General features: G+C 37.4%; 1 protein-coding gene across 1 annotated transcript; it reads right to left on the bottom strand.

Annotated features, from left to right (window-relative positions):
• Nucleotides 1-159: 159 nt before the first annotated feature.
• On the bottom strand, nucleotides 160-8,472 carry si:ch211-244b2.4 (uncharacterized protein LOC541512 homolog). The gene is made up of 10 exons (XM_066669400.1): nucleotides 8,409-8,472; nucleotides 7,174-7,265; nucleotides 6,484-6,712; nucleotides 5,668-5,812; nucleotides 4,389-4,524; nucleotides 4,022-4,142; nucleotides 3,852-3,933; nucleotides 3,302-3,413; nucleotides 2,797-2,905; nucleotides 160-1,476 (listed from the first exon to the last, which is right to left on the bottom strand). The coding sequence occupies exons 1-10, from the start codon at nucleotides 8,434-8,436 to the stop codon at nucleotides 1,415-1,417; spliced, it is 1,116 nt and encodes a 371-aa protein (XP_066525497.1). The 5' UTR covers nucleotides 8,437-8,472; the 3' UTR covers nucleotides 160-1,414.
• Nucleotides 8,473-20,841: the final 12,369 nt, after the last annotated feature.

Genomic DNA, 20,841 nt, shown 5'->3' with positions numbered 1-20,841 from the left:
GGAAATTAGAAAAAAGAAAAAAAGGAAATTAAATAAAAGAGTAAGAAAAAAAAAGATGACACTACTGAACTCAGTAGTGTCATCTGCTCATATTATAAATATTTGAAAAATGAATGAATGAATAATGAATCAATAACAAAATGAAGATTTGATAGACCTTTATTTTTTCCGTCCATTGAAAATAAGTGAACACCCGTGTATTTTAAACTAATTATGGTACAAAAAATTTTATGGCTCTCCCATGATTGAATAATTTGCATATTATAACTTCATCATACTGGACATAATCCAGAAGGCCTTCTTATGCTCTAACTAGTTTATCTGTGTAAACAAAAGTCTATAAACTTATTGTAAACTTGTGCATGTCAAGTATCCTGTCATGCACATGACTTAGCATTTGTCAGGCTAAAACTTTACTGTAAGTCATTATTCACAAGGATTGTAGATGCTATCATGTCTTTCATGACAACTGGCATCAGCCTGCACAAACCTCTATAGTAATTTATTTCAGCAAGTGTCAGTTTTCATAAAACTTTCTAAACTGACTAAAGCAATCTATATGACTACTGACACTGGAAGAAAACCTTTATGGATATTTATGCAGTTTATGTCACAAGTCATAAAAGGCTTTTATGCAGGCGATAACCTACTGTTAAGTGTTAGCCACTTTAGTCATTTCCATTTAGGAAGTCATTTAGTAAAAATGTAGTTCTCACATCTTATTCTATATTCCACCATTACACATTACAGGGCTAAATAATATAGATAAAAACTTGCAAAATACTAAGAAACACCCAAATCATCGTCATTGCTGTTCTTTTAAAATAAACATAATGTAGCTAACTAAAGGTGTGGGAAACATAGGAATAGTCTAATAAAATCATGACACAACACTGTAAGGCAGGCAATATAGCTGAAATAAGGTTTGGCCTCTCCTTGCTAAGGCATAAGAACTAGAAAATGAAGTTGTGTAAACCTAGTAAGGCATTGTAAATCACTTCTCTTGAGTTCTCTAATAACTCTCTAATAGCTCATTTTAATTAGTAATATTCTGTTAAATACATTCTATCTATATATCTATATAAAGTTTCTGAATATTGCAGTGCAGCTTTTTTGTGCGAGTGGTTTTGTTCTGTATTCTTTTAATATCAGCTTATGGACTTAAACAAATATTTTTATAAATATATATATTTATAAAATATAGCAATATGATCACTGCTATTTTATAAAACTCAGTGTAATATGAGTGCAATGTTAGTTGCTTATCAAAACCGCTACATATAAAATTCAAAATTGATCAATGACATCAATATCAGAGCCCACCACTACAAGTAGCACAAAGTATCAAAATGATTCTCTATTTATCAGTATATGAACATTTTTGCTAGAAGCTGGACCTGCCATCAGTTGGGTATCACTGTTGTATACGCTGGACTTTGCGGGAGGCAGATGTTTTCAGGTTTGTTTGGGTCATGTCTGTAAGGGAGTAAGAAAGGTCAAAGGTCAGCAAACCCACTTCTTGTTGTCACATTTGATTTTTTTTAACTGCAATGGTACGCATAATTATTCCAGAATAATATTTTGTTGAATTATATAAATGGTTACATATATATATATATACATTATATTGCCAAAAGTACTCGTTCATCTGCCTTTAGACATATAAGAACTTGAGTGTATTCCATATTAACCCCTATGGGTGTTAATATGATGTCGGCCCACCCTTTGCAGCTATAAAAGCTCTTCTGGGACACCTTTCCACAAGGTTTAGGAGTGAGTTTATAAAAATGTTTGACTATTCTCTCAGAAGCGTGTTTAAGAGGTCAGACACTAATGTTGGATGAGAAGGCCACACTCACAGTGTTCTGTCAGGTTGAGGCCAGTCAAGTTCTTCTACACCAAACATCATCTATGTGTTTATGGACCTTGCTTGGTGCACTGGGGCACAGTCATGTTGGAAAAGGAAAGGGGCCATCCCCAAACTGTTCCCACAAAGTTGGAAGCATGAAATTTTCCAAAATCTTTTGGTATGCTGAAGCATTAAGGAACTAAGGAGTTGAGCCCAGCTCTTGATAAACAACCCCACCCCATAATCCCCCTCTCCACCAAACTTTGCACACTTGGCACAATGCATTCAGACAAGTACCGTTTTCCTGGCAACTGCCAAACCCAGATTTGTCCATCAGATTTCCAGGTGGAGAATCATGATTTGTCACCCCAAATAACATGTCTCCACTGCCCTAGAGTCCAGTGGGACCGTGCTTTACACCACTGCATCCAACATTTTGCATTACGCTGGGTGATATAATTTCACAAGAAATTCCTATCACAGTACCACACTGGAATTCACTGACACCCTGAGAGTGACCTTTGCTTTTGCAAATGTTTGTAGAAGCAGTCTTCATACCCAGGTGATTGGGTTTATACACCTGTGGCCATGGAAGTGATTGGAACACCTGATTTCAATTATTTGGAAGGATGAGTGAATGCTTTTGGCAACATAGTGTATCTGAAACTATGAACGGTCTAACTGCACAAAGAACCTAATGTTGCATTTAATGATGAATGGACCAATAGAAATGGTCAAAAATGGTGTAGAAAACATTTTTGTATAGTAACTTATATTAACCTGAATGAAAATTCAAGAATGTTTTTTAGTCTCCTGGAAAGTTATATTTATGGAGAATTGTTTTCTGTTTTATTGTAACATGATATACACAAATCTAGGTAAATATATTTTCCTGAAAATAAATCATTTGTGTAGAGTACAGTTTAGTTGTGCTTTCTTAGACATACTTGAGAAGTCAATAGTGTACGGATCTCCATTTACACTGAAGTTGATTGAGCCTTGTGGATTACGCTGGTATTTCGCTTCTATGTCTGCACTAGATACTGAACAGGCTCCCTTATGAGAGAGAGAGAGAGAGAGAGAGAGAGAGAGAGAGAGAGAGAGAGAGAGAGAGGGAGAGAGAGAGAGAGAGAGAGGGAGAGAGAATGACTTTTGGTAGGCAAAAGAATACTGTAAAAGAGAAATGATAAAAAATGTGCAGAAATTATCAGTTTATTTATGTGTCATGCTAGCTTTTAGAATCCTCCATAGCAAAAAAATAAATCATAAATGCCATAGCACTAAAATTTGTGGAAAAATGTCATGAGTGCAAAAAAAGCAACTGTTTTACCTGTGTGTTTACTTGTTAACATTTAGAAAATCAACAAAACCAGTGATTTGAACAGGGGTTTGGAAACTTTGGCATATGACTATATGCATATATGTTGCTGAGTATGTGAAGAGAAGTCTTACTTGCTGTGTGAAGGTATGCCAGCGTCCGTTCTTGCCTCCGAACTGCCACAGCGGCACTTTCTTCGGAGAAGACGAGGTCAAGTTCTTAAAAGCATTAGTAATATTGTTGACTCTGTGGAGAATGTCACATCCAGATAAACCTGTCTGTTAACGTTACTGACAGACTGCAGGAAATGCAAACTATGCAGCTCTTATGCAGTGTCTTACACTCTTTTAGTGTCTTACACTTATAATCAGTGAAATTACCTACTTTAAAATTATGCCATTTCTCACAAAGATGTTCAGTTGTATAACATGGCTAGTATAATCTCCATAGAAAATATAAAACAAGCTTAAGACGGCTATTCCCAATTGTTCTTTTTTTTGTTGTTTTTTTTCCACTTAATCCATTTTAGGATTGTGGTACAGAGTAATCACATTTTTTTACTGCTGTTATTCACCCAGTGCACCAAAAGACTGGGAAATTATGTGTTATAATCATATAATATTTGTATTCTAAGGCTGTCTCACTTTAGCTTTAATGACAGAAAAGTCGGGGGAACAAACTCACAATCCACTGCTAGGAGATTCATATTTGGGACGTCTCCTGATTCGCCTCCTTTTGCCGGTGGACAAGTTGTTTTGGCACATATCTTATAAAATACACACACAAACATCCATGTGTAGTTAAGAGACTGTAGAGCTTTTAAAATTTTACTTTTGCTTTCTTCTTTGACATACCTTTAAATCTGATCTCAAAGGTGTTGGAGTTAATGTTGAACTGCATGCTTCCTCTCTGGTTTTTCTGAAACTCTTTCTCCACCTCAGAGCTACTGATGGAACGGACTTTCCCTTGAGAATCCTACAAATATATTTAAAAGATATTAACACCAGCGAACAGGTGGAGTTTTGTATTGGTTCTTAAACCTAGTCCTGGACTATGCCTTTTAAATTAATTAAATTCTGCCCTCAGAATACTGGGCCATAGCTGGGCATAGTAAAATGTATCAGCATGTGGAATGGAGCTTTGTTTTTTTACACTCTGACAGGAATTTATCGCTCTAGTACTACTAATAAAATTTTCAAAGATATTACAGAAGGGACACACCTTCTCCCCATACATGTGCCAGCCGTGGTTGCCACGGTAATGCCACAGCCACTGAGTCTGTCGAGAGCCTTTGCGTCTGATCCGCAGGTTACTTTTCTTCAGAATACGCATTTTAGTGAAGTCAATAGACAGAGCACTACACATGGGAAAATAGCATTTATATGGTTGTTCAATAGAACAGTTATTTTAAAGATATATATAAAACAAGTTAATAAAAAACAATGCCCTGCCATCAAACTCTTTTCAGACTTCCTCAACACTCAAGGATTGCCAGCCTAGTCAAATTTTTGTTCTATCCAGCTTCAAACAGACATGAACATAATTCCATCCATCCATCCATTATCTGTAACCGCTTATCCAATTTAGGGGGGTCCAGAGCCTACCTGGAATCATTGGGCGCAAGGTGGGAATACACCCTGGAGGGGGCGCCAGTCCTTCACAGGGCAACACAGACACACACACATTCACACACTCACACCTACGGACACTTTCGAGTCGCCAATCCACCTGCAACATGTGTTTTTGGACTGTGGGAGGAAACCGGAGCACCCGGAGGAAACCCACGCGGACACGGGGAGAACACACCAACTCCTCACAGACAGTCACCCGGAGCGGGAATCGAACCCACAACCTCCAGGCCCCTGGAGCTGTGTGACTGCGACACTAACTGCTGCGCCACCGTGCCGCCCATGAACAAAATTATCATCTTCAAATACAATTTTAAAAATATAAAACAAGGTTTCATCTTTTGAATCACACTGACAACTAGCACTTTTATAAACTATATATAATCAATTTATATATACTCAAGGATAAATCTGATAGTGGAAGAGTCTTGTGGGAGGTTTTGTGGGTCTATTTATTGGGGGGGGGGGGGGGGGAGAAAATGAATACTAATCCAGCTTGGACAACATCAGTCACCATCACCTTTGGATTTATTGTTAGTATTTTATTTTATATAACATGTCAATGTATAATCAATTGAGATGTATGCATAATTATCTTAACTAACGTGGAGCAAGTTGTCATTTAAACACAGTTTGATTATTCTTTAAGTTAACCAGTATGTGTATTAGATTTGTAACAAAATTAAAATAGTCCAATTCTGAATCCTTTAAGGGTTCAAACTTATAAATAACCAAATAATCATCATCATCATCATCTTCTTCTTCTAATTTTTCCGCTTAATACACTTCAGGATCGTGGTACAGAGTAATCACCTTTTTATTTTTGTTTATTTATTTTGTGACCCAGAGCACCATATGAAAGGGAGGCTTACCCACGGGGTGTGTTATAGAGCCTAATGCCTTTAGTATTAGGACGTGAATACTGAGCCTCGAGAATGTGGTCATTTGCTACATCTTCCCAGCCATTCCCCAGATCCAGCTGCCATCTATACGGCTTGCCATTAAGCCCTCCACTATCTGCAAGGCAATAAATATGTTAAAGATCATTCACTAAGTCATTGTCTGTAACAGCTTATCTAGTTCAGGGTCACGATAGGTTCAGACCCTACCCAGAATCACTGGGAGCAAACTCTGGAGGGGGGCACTAGTCCATCACAGCACACCACACATTGACTCACAACTATGGGAAAAATTGGGGCTCCTCGAGGAAACCCAAGCAGGCAAATGGAGAACAAACACAACTCCTCATAGACTATTACCCAAGGTGGGGCTCGAATCCACAACCCAAAGACCCTGGAACTGTGTGGCAGCGACACTAATAATATTCATTTCAGACAATGAATGAATGAATGAATGAATAATAATATTCATAAATAATAACAAAAATATACGTTTTGCTTTTACTGAAGTTTCACAAATTATTTAAACATTTATAAGTTCTTAAAATGCATTTAAATGGAAAAAATTGTTTCATATTGCTGGGCATTAAGACTGCAGATATATCCTTAAAGATATATAAAAAGCAGAGGACTGCCTTCAGGGACATTAAGAATATGTTCCTTTTATTTTCTTGTTGCATATATTCAAGCCCTTTTGTTCTACATGCCCACTCAACATTGCTTCCTTAAACCCATGGTGCCTATAGTAAAAAGGGAGGCATTAACATCATAGTCACATCATGGTCCTACCATCAGATGAAGAGCTGCTGCTCCGTTCTCTGTGAGTCCGGCTCTTTGGGGTGTGGTTCCTCCTTCCTCGACCCTCCGGTCCAGAAGAGCCATCAGAACCTTGGATGTGTTTGAGGCGACAGGAAGCTCCATAGCGACAGGAGCCTTTTAGGGAGTATTTACACACATGCAGATCACGACACTTCTTCCCATTGCGACAGTGACCAGAGTTATAATATTGACAGGCCTGCTGTTTGATGATACAGAATAAAATATTTAAAAAAAAATATCAGTGAAATCAGGAACTACATTTACAAAGGTCTGGAGGCTTAAAATAAATTAATTTAGCTACATTAAGCTGCAAACATTGTGTTCACAGTATGTGTGTATGATCTGAATAGAAAGTCATGAAATGTAAAGGAAAGCTCTAGAGCAGCTGCATATGAGCCTATGGTCAAAATGCTAGAGAAGTATAAACCTCTTCATCATTGACCTATATATGTAGCAGTGAAAATTTTGTACAATGTGTCATTCACACAGTGTACCTATCATTCATGGATCATGATATTTGAGGACAGAAAAAACTAAGACCAGTGATTTATCTGACATACTTTTACATAAAAAACTGAAATATTATTATTTTATAAATTACATAAATATTGGATGACTACAAATCTCTAATCTGATGTGTAACTGTGCATGAGTTCTGACCTGTGTTGCTTGACGCTGTTCTGAATCTGAGCTTGACCGAGAGTCTGAGTGAGAATCTGCGTCTGTATCGCTGAAGTCTGACAGGTTCTCATCTAGAAAAGGCACAATAACATTGACTATTGTAACTGAATCCTGATATATGATTTTTTTTTTAAAGCAGCACCATCACATTTCGTTTAGGTAAAAACTGTCCAGGTTGTCCAAATGTCCTAATATAGCACACACACTTATATAGTCCTCTACATAGAACTTTTTATATGAACCTAAGATGGCCTAAGTTTGTTCTTAGTAATTACTATTATTTATTGAATTAAAAAATAGGAAGCAAAAATATCACACTGCAAACACATAGACATTTTAATTAAATTTACTGTATATTGTGTGTGGGCATTTGTCTGTAGTGAGTTTGTATGGTGAGGGGCATTTGTCTAGAAGTGGAAAGTTCCAGACTTCGCTTTAATGTGGCTGTTCAAATGTGTTACAGTGTCATTGTTAAGGCACTAATTTGGTTTATAAGTTGTTACTAGGCCTTTGCCATGGTATTCTAGGCTATCAAAAGTGGTTGCTAAATTGTTGTACGCTGTTGCTTTGGTATTCCAGGTAGTTTCTAGGAGGTTGTTGTGGTAATCCTGGTGGTGGTTAAGGCACTTTAATGGTCATCAAATTGCCAATTATTAAATTTTTGTAGGGTCTAGATATTAAAAAAAACGAAAACGTGTGGTGAGCACACCTGGCTTTACGAGGAACCAAAATTACACAAATATTTCCTTTTGGTTTCTGAGGTTAAGGTTATAGCTGAGTTAGCTTTAGAAGATAAAGGAAATGATTCCTCACTTAGACTTGAATACACATCCGCAGCTGTTTCCTCGGGGTCAGTGGCTTAATATTTGTTTTAGCTTGAAAAGCAGGCAGCAGCACAACTCTAAAACGATGGATGAAGGAACCTAACCTCTCCACAAGTTTGCAGAATTTAGGGAAAGTTGTCCAATTACGAGCAACACAGACGCCACTTTTAAGTCTTTGTAGAAATGAAAAGATTATGGACTACGGCGACTCAACAGGATAAAGCGACGGACGACCCCAGTGCTCTAAGTTCACTATTAGCAATGATCTCTAAGGACTGAACAGATCGGATTTAAAGAAGTTTAATACTGAAACAGATAAAATAATGTTGATAGCAGCTAAAATATCTACACCTTATTGTTGGTTTATATCAGGAAACGTATGAGACTCACCACTTGCGTCTTCGTTGTTCGAAGCCATGATTGGAATCCTCAGCTTTGGTTTCAATTTCACTTCGTCCTATCTCTCTCTCACAGTTTCATTTACATCTGAACTGTGTCCAAAATTCTTATTTAAAAAAACAGCTCTGCATGTGTGAACTGGGCATTCTGCACTATTGCACACCGTGGAATTATAGTCACATAAATATTTTATTCAGTTATGCTTATTGTCTAATATTTAATCAATAACTCTTAAATAATGAACAGTGTAAACACGCAAAGTGCAGATTTAAAATACATAAATAATACTCACAGAGACAAGCTATTATGGGGAGCAAAAATTAGCCAACGAATATAACTCGCACTGTATATTTTTAAGTAAATATTTTTCCCAGAATAACCAATGTAATGTATGTTAATGCTGTTTTCTCTATTGTGGCAACTGTTTTCTCATTCGGCATTTCTCATTCATTTTCTCAATCATTTTGTACATTAACATGAGCCAAAGTTTCAGTGTTTCATACATTAATATTTTTCCTTGTGATATTTGTAATGCAAACTCCACCAGGTGGAGACAGAGACGATATAGACTTCATTGACTGAGACCGTGTTGCCATCTATTGGACTAAGTCTATAATTATGTATAAATAAATAAATAAATAAATAAATTATTCAAATTGAGTGTTGCGCCTTTAGGCTGCTCTCTCAGACCCTTACTACCAAAAAATCTCTATGACAAATTTTTCATTCATTCATTATCTGTAAGCGCTTATCCAGTTCAGGGTGGGTCCAGAGCCTACCTGGAATCATTGGGCGCAAGGCGGGAATACACCCTGGAGGGGGCGCCAATCCTTCAAAGGGCAACGCAGACACATTCACTCACACCTACGGACACTTTTGAGTCACCAATCCACCTACCAACGTGTGTTTTTGGACTGTGGGAGGAAACCAGAGCACCCGGAGGAAACCCACGCGGACACGGGGAGAACACACCAACTCCTCACAGACAGTCACCCAGAGTGGGAATCAAACCCACAACCACCAGGTCCCTGGAGCTGTGTAACTGCGACACTACCTGCTGCGCCACCGTGCCGCCCCTCTATGACAAATTTGAATGAAATAATTATTCAAGAGTATATTTGCATAGAGAGTAGCTTTGTTTCGCAAAGAATCCTGATGGAGTTTTCTCCACTCCTTCAAAGTTCAGTTTTAGATCGTTTGTGTTAGGGCTTCTTGAGAGGTCCACATTCTTTCAGACTCATAACACTGAACTGTCATCTCACACTGGAATGATGGATGAGCACTTGCAACAAGGAACCATGTACATTTGTTTATAATAACTATAATAAATGATCTCTCTGTCCTGGTGTTAATCCTGCAGTGAAGGGTGTCTTCAGGAGCTGCGCAGACAATCTTCATGTCTGCATTGATATGGTCCAACCATCTCATCTGATGATGATCTGATGATGATGGTCTTTGGTCATCCCCTTGCATGGCTGTTCAGAAGACTGAATCCACCTTGCTCCGAATGATGTGTCCATACCAGCGCAGCCTTGCCTCCCTCATCTTCTCTTGGATAGGGGTGATACTCAGACATTTTCAGACATCCTCATTGGTGTTGTGGTTCCACCTCATTAGCCTCAGGCTCCACCTAAGCATGAGTGTAGGTCCTATGGGTTCAGGCTTCGTCCAGTCATTGTATCGAAGTTTATAGTACTAAGTTGCAGGGGACTTGCTTCCTTAGCCCCACTCATCCACTTCTCACACCTTTTGGGGAGATGACGACGCACGTGGCCTGTGGGGGATGTCCTAACAGGTTCCAAAAATTCTTGATTGCACATAATTAATATGACCACACAATATATCAACCAACGTGTTGGTCCACCTGATGTTGACAACCATTACTGTTAGTTCAAATCCAGCCAGCACTGCGTGGAAGTGGTGATAGATTTTTGCCGGCCAATAACTCTAAAAAATAATATACAATAATAAATATAATAACAATATATAATAATATAATAGGTTTAACACGGTTGTGACAGACCAGATGCCAGAGAATATAAAATAGAGATCTATAATGAAAATAGGAAGGTCCAAAATCAGAAAAAAGCTAAGCCAAAACCAAAATGAAGAGGAGCAAGACAAACCCAAAGTCACAAAGGCCAAAACACAAAGAAACAGCCAAAAAATGGTAAGAAGGGACAGGAAACACTCAATAAATTATCTTTTTAAAAAAGACAATACTTCTATTATAATACTACAATAATACTAATAACTAACTACCTGAGGTGCTTATATATAGGGTTGGAAATGACACACAGGCGTATGGAGTCAGCGCTGAGGTGAAGAGCTGCCATAAAGCTGACTGTGATTGGACGAGAGAGGACGTGTGACTAGGACCTGTGAGTCAGAGGGATTATGGAAATTGGAGTCCAGAGAGGCCTTAGTAATGGTGGTTGTGTCCGGGAGCGTGACATTATCCCTAAGACTGCATTGTTTGATGTTCTCCTTTTAGGTAGAGCTCCCCAGAGGTAGTATTACAAATTATAATAAAACATAACTATTAAAATGTTAAATTTTTAAACATTTGCTAATGCTAAAATAATGCTTATAGAGAGGGTGCTATGTCTCTGTAGTTATGTGTATTTAATTAAGCATATTGGTAAGAGAACCTCAGCTGTATTAATAATGTGGAGCTTCTGAGGACAGAGAGTGAGGGTCCTGCAGTTTGGCTTTTACAGACAGTGACCCAGTCACTTTAGACAGATAATACTCTAAAGTGTATACACCATATGTTGAACTATAACATTTCTCCACCTGGCAACTAATAGAGGAAAACTCAAGTCACAGAGCCACTGTTTAAAGGCATCGTTATTTTTATATAGAGAGTTGAAAACTCAACATTCTGTTGGTTGAGAAAATGTCTGTGAGCCATATTTATTCTGTTAGTGGTATTCTTGGATACTGGATATATCAGAGATTTTGTATTAAACATATTCTAAAGATGGCAACGATTTATATTAGGATACATTATGTCTGGTCTGGAGCATTTCTTGCTGCTGCTAGGAGACAGTTTACAGGTTGAAATGTGAATGGATTATTTAAAGAGAAATGCCACTGATATTTCAAATTTTCAGCAGAATTCAGTCACTGAACAGACATGTAGTTAAGAATGGTTTGGTGTAAAAAGTTTAATTGTAGAGTGTCAGATATATTTACAGTGCTACTGATTAGAACCAGGGGTTGTCATGTCCTTAGCATAAATACAGCCATTTTATTTACTGTCCAAAACTACCAGTGTCTAAATTTGTCTTGTGTTTTATGTATGGAAATATAACTAGAAATTTAAATACATGCACTTTTAAATACATCTAAATAATTGTTTCAAACTACTAATGCCACAGGGACACAATTCCATATTTCACTGCATATATTTTGTCCCACCTACAAAGTGGATTCCAAAACAGTTGGGACAGTAAACAAATTGTGAATAAAAACTGAATGCAATGATGTGGAGGTGCCAACATCTAATATTTTATTCAGAATAGAACACAAATCACAGATCAAAAGTTTAAACTGAGAGAATGTATCATTTTAAGGGAAAAATATGTTGTTTCAAAATTTCATGGCGTCAACAAATCCCAAAAAAGTTGGGACAAGGCCATTTTTTACCACTGTGTGGCATCCCCCCTTCTTCTTACAACACTCAACAGACGTCTGGGGACAGAGGAGACCAGTTTCTCAAGTTTAGAAATAGGAATGCTCTCCCATTCATGTCTAATACAGGCCTCTAACTGTTCAATCGTGTTGGGCCTTCTTTGTCGCATCTTCCTCTTTATGATGCACCAAATGTTCTCTATAGGTGAAAGATCTGGACTGCAGGCTGGCCATTCAGTACCTGGATCCTTCTCCTACGTAGCCATGATGTTGTGAATGCTGCAGAATGTGGTTTGGCATTATCTTGTTGAAAAATGCAAGGTCTTCCCTGAAAGAGATGACATCTAGATGGGAGCATATGTTGTTCTAGAACCTGAACATAGTTCTCTGCATTAATGGTGCCTTTCCAGACATGCAAGCTGCCCATGCCACAAGCACTCATGCAACCCCATACCATCAGTGATGCAGGCTTCTGAACGGAGCGTTGATAACAACTTGGGTTATCCTTGTCCTCTCTTTTCCGGATAACATGGCGTCCCAGTGTTTCATAAAGAACTTCAAATCGTGACTCATCTGACCACAGAACAGTATTCCATTTTGCCACACTCCATTTTAAAAGACCCCTGGCCCAGTGCAAACGTCTTTGCACTGTAGAGTTTCAGCTGGCAACGGCCGATGGCACGCTGGATTGTGTTCACTGATAATGCTTTCTGGAAGTATTCCTGAGCACATTCTGTTATTTCCTTGACAGTGGCATTCTTGTTTGAGGTGCAGTGACATTTAAGAGCCCAGAGAATACGAGCATCCAGTAGAGTTTTATGGCCTTGATCTTTACGCACAGCAATTTTTCCAGATTCTCTGAAACTTTTGATATTTTTATGCACGGTTGATGATGATAACTTAAAAGTCTTTGCTATTTTACGCTGGGTAACACCATTCTGGTATTGCTGCACTATCTTTTTGCGCAACAATGGTGGAATTGGTGATCCTCTTACCATCTTGGTTTCAGAGAGACACTGACACTCTGAGAAGCTCTTTTTATACCCAATCAAGTGGTCAATTGACCTAATTAGTGTTAATTGGTCTTCCAGTTGTTCGTTATATGCTCAATTTCCTTTTTCCAGCCACTTATTGCTACTTGTGCCAACTTTTTTGGGATTTGTTGACACTATGAAATTTTGAATCAACATATTTTTCCTTTAAAATGTTACATTTACTCAGATTAAACTTTCGATCTGTCATCTATGTTCTACTAAGAATAAAATATTGACATTTGCCATCTCCACATCATTGCATTCAGTTTCTATTCACAATTTGTTTAGTGTCCCAACTTTTTTGGAATCCAGTTTGTAGTAGTAGTATAGTACCAAACCCTGATCATTAAAATGACAGTTTGATTCAAAAGAATACAGAAATTTGATTCAAAGTGACATAGCAATTATCTCCTTTTAAATGTCAGAACAGTTTTTCAAATTAGATTTTTTTTCTTACACATTTTCTACAGGCTTAGGTACAATTCATTTTGCAACTCTACACTGTAAAATCTGATAAGCTGATCTTACTTAAAGGAATTTAGGAAAGCGGTTGCCTTGAAATAGTTAAGTAAATATCAATATTATTTTCAAGTTATGTTTACTTAATATCTATTATTTAATTGAACTTTAAACACAACTGTATTTACTCAATTGATTTGAGTTGTTCTGACTTTAAGTAGCACATACATGTAAGTTGTTATTTTTAAATATTGCCAACTTATATTACCCATGTTAACATAATTTCACAAAAGAGTCCTGTTTACTGAATGACTTAAATGTTATGAACATTTGAAACATTGAATCATTTGAAACATTGTGAATGAAACATTATGAACACAAAACAAGAAAATTTTGCAAATGCAATCCAACTACATCAGAGCCTAACAACAATAAGGGGGTAAAGCTGGAACTATCCAAACTTAAAACATGCTTAAATTATTTTTTTCCATAAAAACATACAGTGGTACACTGTGACTTCAATGTAAAGAGTGGTTTATAATTTCAACTTTAAAGTAAAACCAAAAACACAACACTGATATGAGTTTACTGAAGCGAATACTACATTCATATCACTCAGTTGTTCAACCATCATTTGTCCCACAAATGAAAACAGCTGAAATCAGAAAAATGTGACAAAAATGTTTGATAAATTATAAGTTAAAACACATAGGTGTTGGTGTTCTATAATTTATGTTACCAACCTATTAAAACTGAATTTTTCTGTTAAAAAAATATTCTTGGGTGTTTATGTTGTTTTGTTCAGCTTGTCTGTCTTTGGGCCCCATGGTTTTACAAAGACTAATAAAAAGGAAAAAATATTACACAGCACAAAAATAACCGATTTAACTTTAATAGTTTTTGGGAAATAGTGCAGCTCCATGGCAACTCACTGTTGGTTCTCATGTTTGGAATTTGTTGATAAGGAACTCTAGCTAAGATCAGTAGAGCATCACAATGATTTTGAAGCTGTAATTTTAAGTCTAGTGTTCTTTTAAATTAATATATTTGCACATATTTTCAGAAAAATCTCATCGTCCACAAGGGGTCCAAAGACTCGGAATAAGATGGTGATAATATTTCATGTAATAATGGTGATTGAGACAGAGCCTGTAGTTTGGGAATGCCTTCTGAAGTATAGGCCCAGGGTTTCCCACAGTGCTCCCACAGGCATTCACTGTCAACCTTGTTGGGCATTGATTCCCAACAGGAGCACCTGTGGGGGTGGTTACAAGGTTGTTGCCCTGTTGTCCACCCTCCCCCTGGTCACAAACAAGAACCAGTGAATCACAACCACCACAACACCCCGGTCAACAAAGGTACCACACTGACTACTTCATTTTCTGCGGGAAACCCAGTAGACATATGCTCTGACAATCTCTGGCACAGTATAACCTCATGTCTCTCTGGGACATAATGAGCATTCAGCAAGGGAAAGCAGTCTGATCAGGCTCGAATTCTCATGGCCATTACCCCCAATGGTCTCTTTTGCATGGTAAGTGTTAGAAGTGCTAAATGTATTGAGTTGAGTGAAGATCGCAGTTTGGATGGGAAGATTTCCAAGTACACAATATACTGCACAAATTTTGTTTCTTTTTTGAGGTGCCATCAATGTCGAGAAACAAAGCAATACTGAAACTTTCCTCCGTAAGTATGGTACTTCCCTTGAAATATGAACCATCCCTTAAACATCCCTAAAAAAGAGGTTTAGGTCCCTGGTCCCTGAGGGTGTTGTGGCTAGTAATGGTAAAACCACTCCCGTTTACATGACAAACAGGTGTTTCATTGAGCGTCCCAACAAACAACAAAGAACAAACACCATTTTCATGTGAGGGAAAGAACAGTAACATTTAAAACAGAAATGTGTACAACATAATTCTTTTACCAGTAAGTATTTTTAAACTGCCATGTGCTATACACATATATTCCCCAACCATTTTCGAACAATGTTTTCTTTTCCCACAGATACTCATGAATGGATCTGATCCTCCTATCCCTTCGTGGATCCTTCCCACAGGGATAAGAATGGTTCCTCCTCCTGCAGACTTTCTTTTAGTATCCCTTCCCTTGAAGGTAAGTACTTTCTCATATATATAATCTTTAAAATAATGTGTTTACAGCGGGCTGGTGATGGGGTGAAATGTTCTCAACACATCACCCCCCCACCCCTTAGTCACTAGTACGAGTGACGTGTTAAGAGTCCTTCATCTGCTGCATCCATTTCAATGCACAATGATCGGTCTGTAACACAAAGTCATTGCCCATGAAGCAACATTTCAGAGAGTCTAATACCCAGTTCCCTCTTTTTTCACACACAAAACTTGGATGCCCACTGCATGAAGAATCTTTTTAAAAAAATTTATTAAAATAATTGTAGATTTAGTGCTCAAACAAGGTAAAGTGTGTTTCATAAAATCATAGTACAGGTTTTATTCAACACATCAGCAGAAATTGTTTATACCAGACTGTAGCCATCCTGTTTCCTTCTTGAGAAAAAGCCATAATTACTACATAACACCTGCATTTTTGAAGCTCTGTAGATAATAGACAGCATTCTGCACACTTAAAATACAGCATAACATTTTCATAATATATTGATTTAAATATTTAAATTGAAAACATGGGATTTTGTACCAAATGATTTTTCTCAGTACTTTCATGTTCATACTTTTCAGTTGGCCAGCATTTCTAAAAATTCTTTTTTTTGTATTGGTCTTAATTCTAATTTTCTGAGATACTGAATTTGGGGTTTTCATTAGTTGTCAGTTATAATCATCAATTTAAAAGAAGTAAACACTTTAAATATATCAGTCTTTGTGTAATGAATGAGTATAATATACAAATTTCACTTTTTGAATGGAATTACTGAAATAAATCAACTTTTTCATGATATTCTAATTTTATGATAAGCACCTGTAGTTTTGGAAGGTTTTAACACAAAATGAGAACCTTACTTAAATATGAGCTTCTTTTTTACTTTGGAAAGAATCCATAAACAGAAGTAAAACCAAGAAGGGAAACTATTTTTCAGGCTCTAGAAAATGAGGTCAAAGTTAGAATTTAAAAAAAAAAAAAAAAAACTGACAGGAACTTTCATGGCCTAGCTGTTTCTAAGAATACATGTCTGGGATTATTGGTCAGTATTTGCATAAGAGAATTACATTTGCATTTAAACTTAGCCATACTCTAACTTTATTGTTACCTATTGATTTGGAAACAATAAATATACATTTTGAAACTTGGCCATGGAATCTAAGTTGATACAGCTAAATGATCTCATACTTCCTATAAATTTAACACATTTGACATGGCATGATTATTACATGCATGGCAATATATAAACCAAAAGAGCTGCAAAGCACATATAACATGTTCATAAGAACACTGGAGCCCAGAGCCTTGTTAAAATGCTTTGTAATGTTTATGTTCTTACGAACATATATCACGATTTTTGTGATATTGAAAATATTTACTCTTCTTTCATATAATGTTAAACATTTATCCAAAACTGCTATATGAAACCACAGTCAGAGCTGGAAGGCTCTACACTGCGTTGGGCCCTGCAAATTAACGAAGGCCCCCTCTCTCGCTATCGCGTCATTAGGGAGAGTTATTGTATCATTAGAAGACGACGTGAAACTATACGTCAGGAAACGAAGAGGGTGAAAAAGGCTCCAGGAGACTGAGCTGCGGGAACAGCAGTGAGGCAAACCTGTGACTTTTCTTCTCGAGGCTGTATTGTTAATAAATACTTGTCTACAAACATGGCTGCAGGAAAATATTTATCTAGAGGTGGCATGTACTGCGCAGCTGCTCTTCACGACCTTCAAATCTAGCAGTGCCACAGTATCATGAACCAAATTTGAAGTAGAAAATTGAATAGTGAACATATACTGAAGATTTTATACACCATTCATTCATTATCTGTAACTGCTTATCTAGTTCAGGGTCACGGTGGGTCATTGGGCACAAGGCAGGAATACACCCAGGAGGGGGCGCCAGTCCTTCACAGGGCAACACACACGTGTGTTTTTGGACTGTGGGAGGAAACCGGAGCACCCAGAGGAAACCCACATGGACACAGAACGCACCAACTCCTCACAGACAGTCGCCCGAAGCAGGAATCGAACCCACAACCTCCAGGCCCCTGGAGCTGTGTGACTGCAACACTACCTGCTGCACCACCGTGCCGCCCTTTTGTACACCAGTACAGTCTAAACATTCACTATTCCATTCCACCTTAAGAATGATGTAGTTACGTCCAAGTGCTAAGTTGAGGTCTTTGAAGTTACAGATCCACCATAAATTGAATATTCACACAATCACTAACACTGACATATTTGGCAGTTTTGTTACACCTTAAACAGTTAAGCATCACACACAAAGCTGCAAGCTGGACAATAGGCAGCTATGTTTGCTTCTTTTTCTTCTGTGCCACGTTATGTGCTACAGCTGTTACAGAATTAGTAAAATAAAAAAAATACATTTTTTAAAAAAGGAGAGAGAATACTAGTGGAGTCAGATGCAACTGTCAAAAATGGTCACATTTTGCCTCAGTGTTCATGCTTAGGGCCCCAAGAAGCGTCTGGACTGGCTCTGAACCCCCCCCCCCCCCCACACACACACAAAATGTTCATCCTTGCAATAGAGGTCAGTGGTGTTTGCATTGGAGGCAGTATGTGTTTGTGTGTGTGTGTGTGTGTGTGTGTGTGTGTGTGTGAGAGAGACTTATATAAGCCCTCTTCATGAAAGCCAGTGAATTATTCAGTGTGGGGAATTTTCCACTGTAGAGCTCTGAGTGACTGAAGCTTAGACACGATGTGGATGTAATTATGCTGTTAAGGAAAGAAACTCCAATGTTTACTGCTCTTGCCTCAGTGAAAACACACACATCAGGTACTCCACTGGACAAGGAAATGCACTGATTTGACTTGACTCAAATGAGTGCATCATTACCACGTGAATAAAATCCATCACATCTACACACTCACTGACAGGAATGAGTAAACTGAAAACTGTTTGATATAATACATTATTCATGTTGAAATTATACACACATTTGAGTTCATGTTCTGAATTAATATTTATGTTGCCATGCCAGGAACCAAGGATTGCAGTATTTCATGTTGTTAGCAAAGACACTAGGCAACAATATATATGGAGACCTCATGGACCACACACAAATAAAGATTGGGCAATGCCCCTCCCCCCCCCCCAAAAAAAACAACAGTAATTGAATGCATGTTACAATTTTTAATTAGCCAAACTGAAAAGCCAATAATGCACTAGTTGAAATTATGCTAGCAGAGGTAACCTGATTATTGATGAAGGTAAGGTAAATCTGCTGAAGAAGCCAGTTAAAATGTTTATGCATTAAACCAGTGGTTCCCAAAGTAAGGGGTGTGGAGCTATTGCAGGAGGGTTCGGCAAGGCAAATGAGCTACGCAGGTTTGGGCCCTGCTAGCAAAAGATAGACAAGTTTGTGAGAGCTAAACGTGCAGCAAATGATGAGGTTTCTCAAGCCAAAACATCCAAAAGGAAAACAAGAAAACATGAGGCATATCTCACACTAGCTCATACCACTGAAGAGATGTGGGTATTAAATATGGCATGGCAGAAAGTTTGGGAACCACATTAAACACTTCAGAATTTAGGGCAGACTGAATTGATGTTCATGTTCTTTCCTGATATTATGACTGTATTTTTTTTACAGGTACCTGTATATGAGTTGTATGAGTTGATAGTTGTTCACAACTCAGTTTTGTTTTTCTACCTGTAGATGGATATTCAAAATTTTCTAAAGGCAGCAGTTCCTCCAAAGACAACATTCAAATTAGATTTAATTGGCTCTTGATAAAAAAGAAATAATAATAATAATAATAATAATAATAATAAAAACATTGATTGAAAAAATGAATTATAATATATCCTTATATGAAATTTTTTTTGAGAAACTAAAAAAGTAAATTTGTAAGTAACAGTAAGTAACTTTGTGGTAAAAATAAAAAAAGAGGATGTTGTGCTGCAAATAAAAGACACACTCACACACACACTCACTCAGAACTCAGCTGGTCACCAGCGTGTGACTCATCAATGACTTTTAACCATGTGAATTTCATGTGAACTACCTTAGCTGATTGACTACACTGGAACAAACGTGTATATCTTTAATTTTCAGGTTACCTTTTCAACTCTTCAAAAGAAATGCTAATATGGGTATAAACACATTGTAATGAAAACTTTTGCATGCAAAGCAAATATATGCAATGCAAATGCATGCTTTTTCACACATATGTAAATATGAAAAATGAATGTGTAGCTTCTACTTTTTAGACAATAGAGGGAACATTTATATGAAGGTTTGATGGCTTTAGTGATGTCAGAATTTTTATGTGCTATGAATTAAAAAATCTGTAAGTGTGCATCTTCAAATTGCTGTGATTCCTTACGCTTGTAAGGGGTTTGCATACAATAATCTTTGAATTTTAAAAAGTGAATCCAGTGAAATATTTGTTGGAACATTAATGTGTATTTTTAATTTCTATTTAGTTACATACAGGTTTATTTCAACGCTCTCCTAGGTCTAACTAATCTAACTCTATATTGACTGTCACTGAGAGAGGCAGATCAAACACAAATTCATTACATGAGTCTGTCTGTACTCCTCGTTATCTGTTTCAGGTGTGTCTCGTCTGTATGATGTATTTACGTTCCCTTGTGTCATTTCCTCGGTCATTCATTTTGTTCGAATTCCTAGTCATGTTGCTTCTCGTTCCTATTCCTAGTCATGTTCTCGTTTCGTTCCTATTTCTAGTCATGTTGTTTCTCGTTCTCATTCCTAGGCTTGTTGTTTTGTTATTTTGTTTAAAGAAACGTTTGTGTTGTAGCGTGTGCGTCCACCTCCGTCAGTCCGACTTCGCGTTCCTGACATATATATATATATCAGTGCATGACTAGGAGAAAATGAAACACTTGAGAAAACTAAGGAAATTAGAAAAAACATGGTGAAACTGAGCAGTAGGTTAAGTATTTTACTGTGGCAGGTTTTCTGAGAAGAAAAATATTTAAAAGTATTGTTATAGTTAGTATAATGTATCAGTTCCAGTGCCAGTCCCAGAAACTGGGATAACAGTGGTACTGACCAGACTCTCTTAAATGTCTTCTACATAAAGTTTTAAACAGGTGAAGTGCAGCAGTACTTATGTCCATAAACCACAGCACATACTCTCCTTCCTGTTTCCAACACCAGCTGCACT

The sequence above is a fragment of the Hoplias malabaricus genome, chromosome 4, assembly GCF_029633855.1.
Source record: "Hoplias malabaricus isolate fHopMal1 chromosome 4, fHopMal1.hap1, whole genome shotgun sequence".
NCBI lineage: Eukaryota > Metazoa > Chordata > Actinopteri > Characiformes > Erythrinidae > Hoplias > Hoplias malabaricus.
Note: the sequence above shows the minus strand (reverse complement) of the source record. Positions and strands in the feature narration are given on the sequence as shown.